Below are 15,373 nucleotides of genomic sequence, written 5' to 3'. Positions count from 1 at the left end.
CACAGGGGGTGCTGTAGTTACTACACATGGCCACAGGGGGTGCTGTAGTTACCACACGTGGCCACAGGGAGTGCTGTAGTTACTACACGTGACCACAGGGGGTGCTGTAGTTACTACACGTGACCACAGGGGGTGCTGTAGTTACCACACGTGGCCACAGGGAGTGCTGTAGTTACTACACGTGACCACAGGGAGTGCTGTAGTTACTACACGTGACCACAGGGGGTGCTGTAGTTACCACACGTGGCCACAGGGGGTGCTGTAGTTACCACATGTGACCACAGGGGGTGCTGTAGTTACCACACGTGGCCACAGGGAGTGCTGTAGTTACTACACGTGACCACAGGGAGTGCTGTAGTTACTACACGTGACCACAGGGAGTGCTGTAGTTACTACACGTGACCACAGGGAGTGCTGTAGTTACCACACGTGGCCACAGGGGGTGCTGTAGTTACCACATGTGGCCACAGGGCAGGGCTCCAGACTGCGACCAAATGGTCGCATTTTGCGCCTAAAATTAGACACATTGTGAGTAAATTTTTCATCAACTCGCGCATGCGCGACCAGTAAATTAGCAGATTATATATTTTTTGTTATTAAATATTTTTGTTGCTGACTGTGGGATGACCACGGTTATAGGCTAATGTGTGAAAAGAGGCGCATCGCAACGGAGACGATGCGCCCGGCGAGGGCCGCAGAGTGAGAGGTCAGAGGGGATCCTCACCACCGAGCGGCGTCCCCGTCCCCCGAGTTGAATCTCTGGGTCGACTCAGCCGACTCTCACATGTCTGCCCCTAGAGATGCTCACGCTAAACACATTCCATCGGGAGTGAGAGGGTTTTGATAACGTTAGCGGAAGGATTTAAGTGACAACATCCGGTTTTGCAAAGTTAGCGGAAAGAACCACGTGAAACAACATCCGTTTTTCAAAATAAGATGTCGACAAATCATACACAAACATATAAAAGTAAACAATGAACTGATTTTGTATCTTTAGAGATCGTTTCTGAGATTTAGCTTAAATTATGCTAACATTAAAACATTTTTACTGGACCAAGGAAGAGTTTATAAAAATTAGTCAGACTTTTGTATGTTAAGAAAAGTCCTGTATATAGATTTCCCCAAGAGTTCCAGGAAATGAATGATGCAGATGTGTTCCATACATATCTGAAATCCCCTACAATAGCAATCAAACAATTTTAATGTATCAATTAGGACATTTTTCAAAGTAAAAGTCCTCAATGGTTAAAGAAATGTCATTTTTTAAATGTTTGAGTTGCTTTATATATGTATTTCCTCATAGCAATAATGCTACACAATAAATAGAATGCTTCAATCAACACCGTGATCGGTGATCGGTATTATCGGATCGGCAGATACTGATTTCAGTGATCGGTGATCGGCACCAAAAACCTGATCGGTGCATCTCTAGAAACCAACAAATGTTTTGATTGGCCACATCGAAGTGCAACATGCACATGCTCAAGGTATGTTTTCTCTTAAAATATGTTTAAACTCAATACAGTAACTTCTGAAGAGTTCTCTGTTGTGAATGTTTTGCAGTTCATGAAGGCAAACAGGCATAAGATTGTATAGAGTGTGTTCTGATGGCGCCGCGAAAGGTCGCCTCGGTGTGTTGGTGCGCGATGTTTTTTATTGTTTTCGTTTTAAATACTGTTTTCTGCTGGGATTCCCAGAGCTCTTTCACCAGAGAAGAACTCTTGAACATCAGGGGAACAACTCCAGCGGATTTACTTCCAACGTTTTTAACTTCTGTGGAGTTACTGGACATTTTTGTAAAAGGTGTGCTCACCTTCGCCCACGTGGTGAAACGCCGGCGGAGAGGGAAACGTTCGGGAGCGCTCGTACGGCTACGGAAACGGGGATCTCGTACAGCGCTGCCGGGCATATTTCTCTCCAACGTCCGCTCACTGTGCAACAAACTGGACGAACTCCAGCTGCTGGTGGGGAGAGACAGAGACTTCTCCTCATCCTCCGTTCTGTGTTTCACGGAATCATGGCTTAGTGGCTCGATACCAGACTCTGCGCTCCAGCTCGCTGGCTTCCAGCTGTTCCGAGCGGACCGCCACGGAGCTCTCCGTAAAAAAAGGGTGGAGGAATCTGCTTTACCTCAACAACGGCTGGTGCAACGACGTAACGGTGATTCTACAGCACTGTTCGCCGGACCTGGAATCTTTATCATCCACTGCAAACCCTTCTACTCCCCACGTGAGTTCGCTTCATTCATCCTGGCGGAGTTTACATGCCGCGAGGGGAACGTGAACGAGGCACAACAGACACTCGCTGAACAGATACGGCGTGTGGAGCGGACCTTCCGGACTCTTTAGTTATTGTACTGGGATTTTAACAAAGGAAACCTCAGCCACGAACTCCTAAATATAGACAGTTAATTAAATGCCCTACCAGAGAGAAGAGCATTCTGGACCACTGCTACACAACAATCAGCAGGGCCTATCACGCCCCTCGAGCTGCACTGGGAAACTCTGACCACGTCATGGTTCATCTGATTCCTCATACAGGCAGAGACTAAAGCTCTGCAAACCTGTGGTGAGGAAGTTCAAGAAGTGGACCAGTGAGGCTCTGGAGGATCTACGGGCGTGCTTTGACTGTACTGACTGGGATGTCTTCAGGACTGCTACCAACAGCCTGGATGAGTACACAGAGGCTGTAACTTCCTACATCAGCTTCTGTGAGGACAGCTGTATTCCATCCAGCTCCAGGGTGAGTTATAACAACGACAAACCCTGGTTCACAGCGGAGCTCAGGAAGCTAAGACTGCAGAAGGACCAGGCATTCAGGAGTGGGGACAAGGACCTGTACACAGAGTCCAAATACAGGTTTAGCAAGGCGGTGAGAGATGCTAAACGACTGTACTCTGAGAAACTGCAACAGCAGCTCTCAGCAAACGACTCTGCTTCTGTCTGGAGAGGGCTCAGGCAGATCACCAACTACAAGCCCAAATCACCCCACTCCATGAACAATGTGCTTCTGGCAGATGAGCTAAATGAGTTCTACTGCCGCTTTGAAAGACAATGGAGCAGTCCTGAGACAATCCCCACAGCCCCACCAACAAGCCACAGACCATCAGCCCACCCTCCCCAGCCCATCAGGGGCTCACACCTCTGAGCACCCTCCATCAACTCAGCGACGCCTCTCGTCATCCTGGAGAGAGCTGTCAACAGGCTGTTCAAAAGCAGAACCCCGCAGCAGCGGGCCCGGACTGCCTCCCTCCACCCTGAAGCACTGTGCTGACCAGCTGTCTCCGTGTTCACCGACATCTTCAACACCTCCCTGGAGACATGCCACGTCCCAGCCTGCGTCAAGGCCTCCACCATCATCCCCCTCCCCAAAAAAACCAAGATCACAGAACTCAAATACTACAGGCCCGTCGCCTGACCTCTGTGGTCATGAAGTCCTTTGAACGCTTGGTCCTGTCACACCTCAAGACCATCACCGACCCACTCCTGGACCCCCTGCAGTTCGCCTACAGAGCCAACAGGTCTGCAGACGATGCAGTCAACATGGCCCTTCACTACATCCTCCAGCATCTGGACTCCCGAGGAACCTACGCCAGGATCCTGTTTGTGGACTTCAGCTCTGCCTTCAATTCCATCATCCCGTCCCTGCTGCAGGACAAGCTCTCCCAGCTGCACGTGCCCGACTCCACCTGCAGGTGGATCACAGACTTCCTGACCGACAGGAAGCAGCACGTGAGGCTGGGGAAACACGTCTCAGGCTCCCGGACCACCAGGTTCCCCCCAAGGCTGTGTTCTCTCCTCTGCTGTTCTCCCTGTACACAAACAGCTGCACCTCCAGTCACCAGTCCGTCAAGCTCCTAAAGTTCATGGATGACACCACCCTCATTGACTCATCTCTGGCGGGACGAGACCGCCTACAGGTGGGAGACTGACCACCTGGTGACCTGGTGCAGCCAGAACAACCTGAGCTCAACGCCTGAAGACAGTGGAGATGGTTGTGGATTTCAGGAGGAATGCAGCCCCACCCGCCTCTCATCCTGTGTGACTCGACGCTGTGGAGTCCTACCGCTTCCTGGGCTCCATCATCTCCCAGGACCTCAAGTGGGAGCTGAACATCGGCTCAATCTCCAAGAAGGCCCAGCAGAGGATGTTCTTCCTGAGGCAGCTGAGGAAATTCAACCTGCCAGGGAAGATGATGGTACAGTTCTACACGGCCATCGTTGAGTCCATCATCTGCTCCTCCATCACCGCCTGGCACCCTGCAGCCACAGCCAAAGACAAGCGCAGGCTGCAGAGCATCATCCGCCGGCCGAGAGGGTTATCGGCTGCAATCTGCCTTCCCTCCAGGTCCTGTTCACTTCCAGGTCACTGAAGCGGGCCAGAAAGATTGTCGCCGACCCCTCCCACCCTGGACACTCCTGTTCGAGTCCCTCCCTCGGGAGGAGGCTGCGTCCATCATGACCACGACCTCCCGCCACACCAATAGCTTTTTCCCGCGGTCGGGCTCATCATCGGTCCCCGGGACTGACTGACTGTCACCCCCAGGACTACCACCTCTTCTTCCACCTTCCTCTCTCCTCCTTCTTCCCGCTCCTTCCTCTTCCTCCTCCCTCTTCCTCCCACTCCTCCTCCCTCCTTGCGTTGATTGTTGTTTGTCATGTCCAAATGTTGCACCTTCCACCAACAATAATTCCTCGTCTGTTTGTGAAAACATTCATTCTTTGGCAATAAACCTGTTTCTGATTCTGATTCTGATTCTGATAGTCAAATTATTTATCAGTAATACAGTTAAAATGATGGGAAAACTTTGCAAGTCGATTTATAGTGTGCGCCCCTAAATTTTCTGCTTGCGCCCCTAAAATTTTAAGTTAGGGGCCACTGTGCTCCTAGTTAAAAAAGTTAGTCTGGAGCCCTGCCACAGGGGGTGCTGTAGTTACTACACGTGGCCACAGGGGGTGCTGTAGTTACCACACGTGGCCACAGGGGGTGCTGTAGTTACCACACGTGGCCACAGGGGCTGCTGTAGTTACTACACGTGACCACAGGGGGTGCTGTAGTTACTACATGTGGCCACAGGGGGTGCTGTAGTTACCACACGTGGCCACAGGGGGTGCTGTAGTTACCACACGTGGCCACAGGGGGTGCTGCCACATCTCCCTGAAAAGATGGTACAACTTGTAGATGTCAAAAATATATTTTCTTGTCATTATTTCATTTATTTCCCCCAAACATCTCATAACTTTCGTCTCCTCCATGTGACCTTGTCTCCTTTCCTCCTTTCCTAACCACTGAGTCTCTAAACGTCATTAGATTGATATTCGTCCCTCCAGCCGGACGATGAACCTTCATGACGTCGTTTTACAGCACAAAGGATCTGTCATATTTACGTGTTTTTTTTACGTCGTTTTTTAGCTTCTCTTGAAGTTTCCTCAGCGATTAAAAAAAGAAGTTATATCCTTAAAAAATTAAAATAAAGTTGTAGAATATAAAATATATTTTAAAGAAATGTTTAAAGTTGACACGTAGTTCCTCTTATTTTGTATTTCAATACTTGTGTTCAGTTTTTATTTTATTGTGAAAACAACAATAATATACCTGATGACAAAAATGTAGATTATTTTTTTTACATGGTAGAAATCCATCAATGTCTTTATTGATCCCACGCTGCAGGTTCAACTCCCTCCATTTTGCTCAATAACTAGATTAGTGTATCCTTCATATTTCTTTGTCTGCATCCCTGTATATCACAACATATATATTATATATTAAATTATATAATAATCATACATCGTTTATACAAATAAGGTAATATATAATTCTTCTATAATGTAATATAATTATTAAATAATATAATATAATATAGATTACATTGTAATATAATTATATATCGTTTATATAAATGTAAAATATATAATATATATTACATTATATAATATTTATATATCGTTTATACAAATAATGTAATGTATATTATATAATGTAATATAATATATGTATTATAATTATTAGTAATTTATATAAATAATGTATAATAATACAATTATATGTATATATATTATATGATAGTAATATAAATAATCTATTATAATAAAATTATATATATTAGATAAAATTCACAAATATATATTACATTATATAATAATTCTACACAATTTATATAAATGTAATTTATATATATTAATTCTATATAATTATTAGTTATATATTACATTATATAATAATTATATAAGTAATGTGTAATACAAATTATAGAAATATAATTCTAGATAATTAATAATTCTATATAATTAATTTATATAAATGTAATTTATATATATATATACAGGACTGTCTCAGAAAATTAGAATATTGTGATAAAGTTCTTTATTTTCTGTAATGCAATTAAAAAAACAAAAATGTAATGCATTCTGGATTCATTACAAATCAACTGAAATATTGCAAGCCTTTTATTCTTTTAATATTGCTGATTATGGCTTACAGCTTAAGAAAACTCTAAAATCCTATCTCATAAAATTTTAATATTTCCTCAGACCAAGTAAAAAAAGATTTATAACAGCTGAGTGTTTGTCAAGGCTCAGGAAACCCTTGCAGGTGTTTCGAGTTAATTAGACAATTCAAGTGATTTGTTTAATACCCTACTAGTATACTTTTTCATGATATTCTAATATTTAGAGATAGGATATTTGAGTTTTCTTAAGCTGTAAGCCATAATCAGCAATAAATCAGAATAAAAGGCTTGCAATATTTCAGTTGATTTGTAATGAATCCAGAATGCATGACATTTTTGTTTTTTTAATTGCATTACAGAAAATAAAGAACTTCATCACAATATTCTAATTTTCTGAGACAGTCCTGTATATATACACGGTCATGAAAAACCTGGCAAAATCATGGAATTTAAAATTGTTTATCTCCAGGCCTGAATATTAATTCTATATAATTATTAGTTATATATTACATTATATAATAATTATATAAGTAATGTGTAATACAAATTATAGAAATATAATTCTAGATAATTAATAATTCTATATAATTATTAGTTATATATAACATTATATAATTATTATATTAATAAGATGTAATAACAATTATAGAAATATAATTATATATAATATATAAATACAAATCACTATTAACTATATATAATATATATTACAACATAAGGTGACTGTTTGTGCTTTTCAAAAGATATTCATACACGAGAAATGTTTTAGAAATAAAAATATGCAGTGTTATTTCGACCAAAGAAAAGCAGTTGGTTTAACTCACATGAAGCAGTTCAGAAACAGGAAGATACACATTTAAAGGACACACTGAACACTCACCAGCAGCGTACATATGCGTGGAGTTGAACTCGCAACCACGAGCTAAATGACACAGTATGAAGATTCCAGTCTCTCTCTTTTTAAAACTAAATAGAGCATTAAATAGAACGACATGTAACCGTTAAAAAAAGGAAAAAGAAATGTTGAAAACGAACAAAACATTTGAGGTCTAGAAAGTCTTCTTCTCTCTCAGTGCGCCGTCTTCTGGTGCGACTTGAGGCTGGAGCGCTGCGTGAAGCACTTCCCGCACAGCGCGCAGGCGTAGGGCTTCTCGCCGCTGTGCACCACGGCGTGCCGGATGAGGTTGCACTGCTTGGTGAAGCTGCGGCCGCACTGCAGGCAGCTGAAGGGCTTCTCCCCCGTGTGGCTGCGCAGGTGCTCCCTGAGCTGGCTGAAGCGGGCGAAGCCTTTGTCGCAGAACGTGCAGTTGAAGCGCTTCTCGCCCACGCCGGAGCGCCACGGCGTCCGCATCCTCCTCGCCAGGCCGAAGACGCCGCCGCGCACCAAGAAAGACGAGGCGGCCGCCGGGTTCTCCTCGTTCGGGTCTCTGTAGTGAAGCTGCGTGGGCTGAGGAGGCGGAGCCTGATCCGCGGCGTTGATGTTGGACGGCGCTCCGTGTCCGTCGTCCGGCGGCGGCCTCCTGCAGCCCAGCAGCGCTCTGGCTCGCCGCCGCGCTCGCGCCGCCGCCGCGCTCGCCGCGTGCGATCGGCCGACCGCGTGCGCTTGAGGCGCGGCGGCGTCCTCCGGCCGAGGGCCGCTCTGAGGCGGGAACCCGGAGGGCGGCGGCTCGGACCGGCGCTCGCCGCGCGGGAAGCTCGGGTTAGGGTTAGGGTTAGGGCTTAGGGCCTCCGTGGAATCGAAGAGGGGGGCGGCGTTCTCGTCGGGCTCTTCCTCGTCGAGCTCTTCCTCTTCCTCCTCCTCTTCCTCCTCCTCCTTCACGCCGAGCTCCGCCTCGTCCTCGGCGTAGCCGTCCGGCAGGAACGCCGGGCCGACCCCGGGGGAGAGGTAGCGCTCCGCGAAGCCGTTGAAACACGGCGACTGCTCGGCTCCGGAGACTGAAGGACAAGAAGAGGAAGAGGAAGAAGCACACAGATAAATGATGAAGGTCATCTTCATCTCAGAGAGAACATGACGCTGTGGTGGACTCACGCCTCTTCTCCTCGTCCGCAAACTCCTCTTTGATCAGGAAGAGCTCGGCTTCGTGATCCGGATCCACCTGCAACACACACACATTAATACACACACACACATTAATATACACACACACACACATTACTACACATACATTAATACACACACATTAATATACACACACACACACACATTAATACACACATTAATACACACACACACACATTAATACACACACATACATATATATATATATACACATACATTAATATATACACACATTATATATACACACACATATTATATACACACACACATTATTAATATACATATTATATACACATATTATATATATACATACACATATATATATACACATATATATATATATACACACACATTATATACATATACACATATATATACATATTAATACACATATTAATAATACACACACATTAATACATATATATATATATATACACATATTAATACATATATATATACATATATACATATATATACACATTATATATACACACACATTAATACACACATTAATACACACACACATTAATATACACACACACACATTAATATACACACATTAATATACACACACACACACATTAATACACACACATTAATACACACACACACATTAATACACACACACATTAATATACACACACACATTAATACACACACATTAATACACACACACATTAATACACACACACACATTAATACACACATTAATATACACACACACACATTAATACACACACACACACACATTAATATACACACACACACACACACCACAGTAAAGTTAAAAAGGCCCATTCACGCTGATATTAAAACAAATTATATTAAAACACATTATATTAAAATAAATTATATTAAAACACATTATATTAAAATAAATTATATTAAAACACATTATATTAAAATAAATTATATTAAAACACATTATATTAAAACAAATTATATTAAAACACATATTATGTTCCACATGTAATAGTTATTAAATAAATAGTATCGTCCGACCTGCTGGGGCTGGAGAGCCTCGGCGGCCCAACACGAGCTCTCTTTGTTCAGCACCGTGACTCCAGGGGGGCAGAACCCTGAGGACAACGACAACAACAACAACAACAACAACATGAGCGGGAGCTCCGTGTGAACACCGTGACACACCTGGGGGGGGGGGGGGGTGCTCACCTTTCCTCCGGGCTCTCCTCCGCGTCCTCCTCAGCTCCGCCTCCATGCCGTCGCACTTCCGCTTGAGCAGGTCGATGTCCCGCCGGCTGCGGCTCACCTCCAGCCGCAGCACGGCGCAGCTGTCGTCCACGCTGCGGTGGATCTCCGCCACGGCCGCCTTGGCCAGGACCTCCATGACGGACAGCAGCTGGCTCTGGAAGCCGCTGGTCTCCATGTCGGCGGCGACGTCCGCTTCTCCTTCAAAGCACACGAATATGTATAAATATATATATATATATATATATATATATATGTGTGTGTGTGTGTGTATATAAGCCTGTATTCCGCTCACTATTCAGAGGTGCATGTACACAAATGGCTGGTCGGAGGAGTTCTGGTTGCTTCCGGTGACGGTTGGGAAGGAGAAGGGTCGCTCGTTTATAATCCCCGCGCAGTTAGCCCGGGCGGTGTCACCCCATTCTCCTTCTTTCGTCACATAAATAATAATAAATATATATTTATTTTTTTACTAAAAATACTTTTAATTAACACAAGTTGTGAAATGTGTTTTCGTATTATGATTTAAATGTTTAAAAGGGGGCTTAGTTAGTTTAACGTCACTCCCGCCGCTTCGGGACGTACCGGAAGACACAACGAGGTTACCGGCCTGCGTCACTTCCTGTATTAACCGTAAACACTCAGATACACGCGCGCGCGCTCTTCCCGCGGCCTAAGTCCAGAGTTCACCCCAGTAAAGTTGTGGAAGTTGCTCATATCTCTTTTATTTTATTGATCTGAAACATTAAAATAGTTTCTAAGTATAAAAATGTATTCGTTCATGTTTTTAGGAGCTGCAGGAAGAAGTGTAATTCATTAAAAAGCTTATATTAAGCTCCAAATGTTAATGTTTTAACGGATAACCAACATTTAAATCTGCATTATTAGACAGATATAAAACAATATATGAACACTACAACCTGGCCAATTGAAATGTTGCTGTTATTAATGGTTAGAATGCCTGTATACTTAATAAATAATGTATTAACCATTTAATAACGCCATTTGAGACCATTTTCTAAACATGTAATATGGGGGTCAGATTCATGACCTCCAGGCCCAGGAGACGGTTACAGCCACAGAGTCCCACACCAAGAACTACAGCATCATGCGTTACACTATCAGCATGCGATTCCACACGATGTTGCACAATACCCTGACACCCAAGTTTAATTCTTCCTGTGGAATGTAACTCAGACTCTCTCTTACTTACACAACGCATCTGCGAACATTATGTAAAGAAAAAAAAGAAAAGATGTTTAATTACATCTGAAGTAAAGAGTTAAAAATGAAACACCAAAGTATGGTTTACCTGTTGTACTACCGTGTCATTTGCAATGCCTTCATCATTTCAAGTGTTTGATTGTAAAAAGAAATGTTATTTAACACAGGTTTCTTCCTTTTCTTTCACCTGAAGGGTTGTTTGGGAGTTGTTCCTGATCCCATGTGAGGTCAAAGGTCAAAGGTCAGGGATGTCTATATGTACAGATTGTAAAGCACTCTGAGGCAAGATTGTAATTTGTGCAAATGGGCTCTACAATACACTGAATTGAATTGAAACTGAATCTGCACTAATTTGTTGTCATCATATTTATATTTCTTGATTTCTCTCGGGGTCGTCGTTCTCGTGACCTGAGGCTCTGGGTCCGACGCGGCCGCCCAGCGGGAGCTGATCCACTCGTTTCCCCACAGGGAGGCCGCCGAGGGCCTCGCCGGCAGAGAGAGAAACCAGAGCGCCAGAGAAGGAGAGCGACACGCAGGAAGTGGATGGGGGAAGTGTGGCGGTTGGTTGCGTCACCGTGTCGCTGCAGAAGCTCAGAGCGCCTCACTGCTGTCCTCGGGAGGTTTGAGCAGAAGTGGACCTTGACTTGGGGAGAGAGAGGGAAGAGAGAGGGGGAGGCAGGTGTCGGGGAGATGGGAGGATGGGAAGATGGAAGCGGAGGGGGGAGAGTTTGAATGTCTGAGAGAGAGAGAGAGAGAGAGAGAGAGAGAGAGAGAGCTCCACTTCCGCTGCAGTGACAGAAAAAAGGAGGCCGCGACGAGCTGAGCCTGGAGGGTCTGGAGGTTCTGGAGGTTCTGGAGGTTCTGGAGGGTCTGGAGGGTCCGCCAGGCACCCAGAGACCTTTTCTTCTCCTCCGCGTGTGATTTGAAAGCGTTCCGTGTCTCTCTTCACCGAATAGCAGAAGTGCGGCGGCTCGGGCGTGGCCTCGCGGCGCGGCGCTCATTCGAGGTCGTCGGGGAAGTGGAGAGGCGCTCGCCTGCGGACGCTGGTTTGTGTTCGACCGTTCCTCCTCGACGTGAAGCTACTGTCGGCCGGTCGCGCTTCTCAGGTTTTGGGATGTGAACCGACAACCTGTCCGAGACGCTCGAGGTCTGAGGCGGCGACGGGCGCCGAGGCCGGAGGAACCGAGGGGATCCGTGACATGTGCAGCGGCCACGAGAAGCCACGAAGCCAAGGAGACAAGGAGACAAGGAGACAAGGAGCCACGAAGGCAAGGAGCCAAGGAGCCACGGGGCCAAGGAGCCACAGAGACAAGGAGACAAGGAGCCAAGGAGCCACAAAGGCAAGGAGACAAGGACACAAGGAGACAAGGACACAGGGAGCCACAGGGACCGAGTTAAACGGGAGCGATGAGGAGGGTCCGGAGGAAGATCGGGAACAAGGAGAAGGTGTTCGGGTGTGATCTGATGGAGCACCTGAACGCCTCCTCTCAGGAGAGTGAGTGGACCGGTAACACACACACTCACACACACACACACACACACACACACTCACTCACTCACTCACACACACACTCACACACACACACACACATACTCACACACACACACACTCACTCACTCACTCACTCACACACTCACTCACTCACACACACACACACTCACTCACACACTCACACACACACACACACACAGGCTAAACATAGAAAGGACTCTGTGCTGCTTACATTCTCAGTTATTTCTGTGTGGAGACTCAACGCCCCGTTGACCTCTCCGGCCCGACGGGTCACTTGACCTTTGACCTTTGCATCTCCACAGTGCGCCGCACACACACACGTCTACTGTTGCGTCGCTTCATTTGCTTCGTGTAAATAGCCTCCACCCCGACCTCGACCAGGGTCAAGCCAAGAGACGGGGCCCGCGGGTAGGACCCCCTCCTGGGTCAGGGCCCGGGGCCCCAGTGGTACTGATCTGATCCAGGATCAGTTCTAGCACCGTGAGCGTGGTGTTGATCCTCTCCCTCCGACTTCTCCAGTTCCTCAGGTCCTGCAGAGCTGCAGTGAGTTTGTGGAGAGGCACGGCGTGGTGGACGGCATCTACCGGCTGTCGGGGGTCTCGTCCAACACACAGAGGCTCCGGTGAGCCCCCCCCCACCGCGGAGTCCACCGAGCGTTACAGTGCAGGTGTAAAGTGAGCCTGTGTGTGTGTGTGTGTCAACAGGGGGGAGTTTGAGAGCGACGGGGGTCCGGACCTGAACAAGGACCTGTACCTGCAGGACATCCACTGCGTCAGCTCTCTGTGTAAAGCTTATTTCAGAGAGCTGCCCAACCCGCTGCTCACGTACCAGCTGTACGACAAGTTCGCCGTGAGTAACAGTTCATTATATTTGTATAAATATAAAATATAGAAATTGATATATATTTATAGATATAAATAATTATATATATACATAAATAATATATATATTTATATATACAAAAACATATTTTAATAATTAATTAAGAGAATAATAAAAATTAAGAGAAACTCCCCTGCTCTTCATTAAATTACGTATATATATTCATATATAAATATATTATACATTAATTATATATATTTAAATGAATGTATATATTTATATATTAATATATATACTTATATAAATAATAATATACAAGAAAATATATATATATATATATATATATATTAATATATATATCTAAATATCAATATACATATATATATATTTATATAAATAATAATATACATGGATTAAAAAATATATATATATATATTAATATTTATATATTTATATATATATATATATATATATATAAATATCACCTTAGTGGTAGAGGGTCTTTATTGATCTGAGTCTCTCCTCCAGGAGGCGGTGGCCCTCCAGCTGGAGGAGGAGCGGCTGGTGAAGATCAGAGATGTGCTGAAGGAGCTGCCGCCCCCCCACCACAGGTACGCCCCCCCCCCCAATGCAGTTTATTTGTATAGCCCAATTTCACAAATTACAAATTTGTCTCGGAGTGCTTTACAATCTGTACACATAGACATCCCTGACCTTTGACCTCACATCGGACCAGGAAAAACTCCCAAATAACCCTTCAGGGGGAAAAAAAGGGAAGAAACCTTCAGGAGAGCAACAGAGGAGGATCCCTCTCCAGGATGGACAGAACAATAGATGTCATGTGACCAGAAGGACAGATTTAGAGTTTAAATACATTCAATGAATGTGACAGAGTGTATGAATAGTTCATAGTAGGCATATTCCACGATGGAGACCTCCACCATCCATCAGGCAGATGGCGGTAGAGAGGAGGAGTGGGCGGAGTCTCAACAGTGGGCGGAGTCTCAACAGGACAGTGGCGTAGTCGGTAGCAGGAATTCCACGACCCAGACCTCGATGATCCATCAGCAGATAGGATCTATGCCGTCTCATAGGGTCCGATGACCCCATGAGACGTGAAGTCACAAGGACTCCGGGGAGAAAGCAGAGTTAGTAACGTGTGATTGAGAGATGAAAATTCATCCCTAAGGAGAGAGGAGAGGAGAGAGGTGCTCAGTGCATCCTAAACGTCCCCCGGCAGCTATAAGCCTATAGCAGCATATCAAGGGGCTGGACCAGGTGAACCTGATTCAGCCCTAACTATAAGCTCTGTCAAAGAGGAAGGTCTTAAGTCTACTCTTAAACGAGGTGACTGTGTCTGCCTCCCGGACTGAAGGTGGAAGCTGGTTCCATAAAAGAGGAGCTTGGTAACTAAAGGCTCTGGCTCCCATTCTACTTTTTAAGACTCTAGGAACTACAAGTAGTCCCGCATTTAGTGAGCGTAGCTCTCTAGTGGGGCAATATGGTACTACAAGCTCCTTAAGATATGATGGTGCATCACCAATCAAGGCTTTGTACGTTAAGAGAAGAATTTAAAAGTGATTCTTGAATTTACTGGGAGCCAGTGCAGAGCAGCTAGTGCAGGAGTGATGTGATCTCTTTTCTTAGTTTTAGTGAGAACACGAGCTGCAGCATTCTGGAGCAACTGAGGGACCTAAGAGATTTATTAGAGCAGCCTGATAATAAGGAGTTGCAGTAATCCAGTCTCAAGTAACGAACGCGTGAACCAATTTTTCGGCATCTTTTTGAGACAAGATGTGCCTGATTTTTGAAATATTACGTTGATGAAAGAATGCAGTCCTTGAGATTTGCTTTACGTGGGAGTTAAAGGACAAGTCCCGATCAAAGATAACGCCAAGATTCTTTACAGTGGTGTTGGATGCCAGGGCAATGCCGTCTACAGAATCCACATCACCAGATAATTGATCTCTGAGGTGCTCAGAGCCGATTAAAATTACTTCGGTTTTGTCTGAGTTTAACATCAAGAAGTTGCAGGTCATCCATGTTTTTATGTCTTTAAGACATGCTTGAACTTTACTTAGTTGGTTGGTTTCCTCTGG

At 44.9% G+C, this 15,373-nt stretch overlaps 2 protein-coding genes across 3 annotated transcripts in view; one reads left to right on the top strand and one right to left on the bottom strand.

Annotated features, from left to right (window-relative positions):
* Nucleotides 1-7,234: 7,234 nt before the first annotated feature.
* Nucleotides 7,235-10,032, bottom strand: si:ch211-155e24.3 (uncharacterized protein LOC100150696 homolog). 2 transcript variants are annotated; one of them, XM_056410623.1, is made up of 5 exons: nucleotides 10,011-10,032; nucleotides 9,680-9,916; nucleotides 9,509-9,585; nucleotides 8,477-8,543; nucleotides 7,235-8,382 (listed from the first exon to the last, which is right to left on the bottom strand). In XM_056410623.1, the coding sequence occupies exons 2-5, from the start codon at nucleotides 9,891-9,893 to the stop codon at nucleotides 7,517-7,519; spliced, it is 1,224 nt and encodes a 407-aa protein (XP_056266598.1). In that variant the 5' UTR covers nucleotides 9,894-9,916; nucleotides 10,011-10,032; the 3' UTR covers nucleotides 7,235-7,516. The 2 variants fall into 2 exon arrangements, with proteins under 2 accessions (XP_056266598.1, XP_056266597.1); XM_056410622.1 differs by lacking the exon at nucleotides 10,011-10,032 and having other exon boundaries at nucleotides 9,680-9,988.
* A 1,692-nt stretch (nucleotides 10,033-11,724) lies between these two features.
* The window catches only part of si:dkeyp-68b7.12 (rho GTPase-activating protein 30), a 15,273-nt gene continuing 11,624 nt past the window's right edge, over nucleotides 11,725-15,373 (top strand). Inside the window, exons 1-4 of the mRNA XM_056410464.1 lie at nucleotides 11,725-12,434; nucleotides 12,972-13,074; nucleotides 13,157-13,301; nucleotides 13,803-13,885. Of these exons, the coding sequence (XP_056266439.1) occupies nucleotides 12,347-12,434; nucleotides 12,972-13,074; nucleotides 13,157-13,301; nucleotides 13,803-13,885 (419 nt within the window). The 5' untranslated portion in view covers nucleotides 11,725-12,346. The remainder of the gene's footprint in view (nucleotides 12,435-12,971; nucleotides 13,075-13,156; nucleotides 13,302-13,802; nucleotides 13,886-15,373) is intronic.

The sequence above is a fragment of the Pseudoliparis swirei genome, unplaced genomic scaffold, assembly GCF_029220125.1.
Source record: "Pseudoliparis swirei isolate HS2019 ecotype Mariana Trench unplaced genomic scaffold, NWPU_hadal_v1 hadal_25, whole genome shotgun sequence".
Lineage (NCBI taxonomy): Eukaryota > Metazoa > Chordata > Actinopteri > Perciformes > Liparidae > Pseudoliparis > Pseudoliparis swirei.
This window is presented reverse-complemented; position numbering and strand designations above follow the sequence as displayed.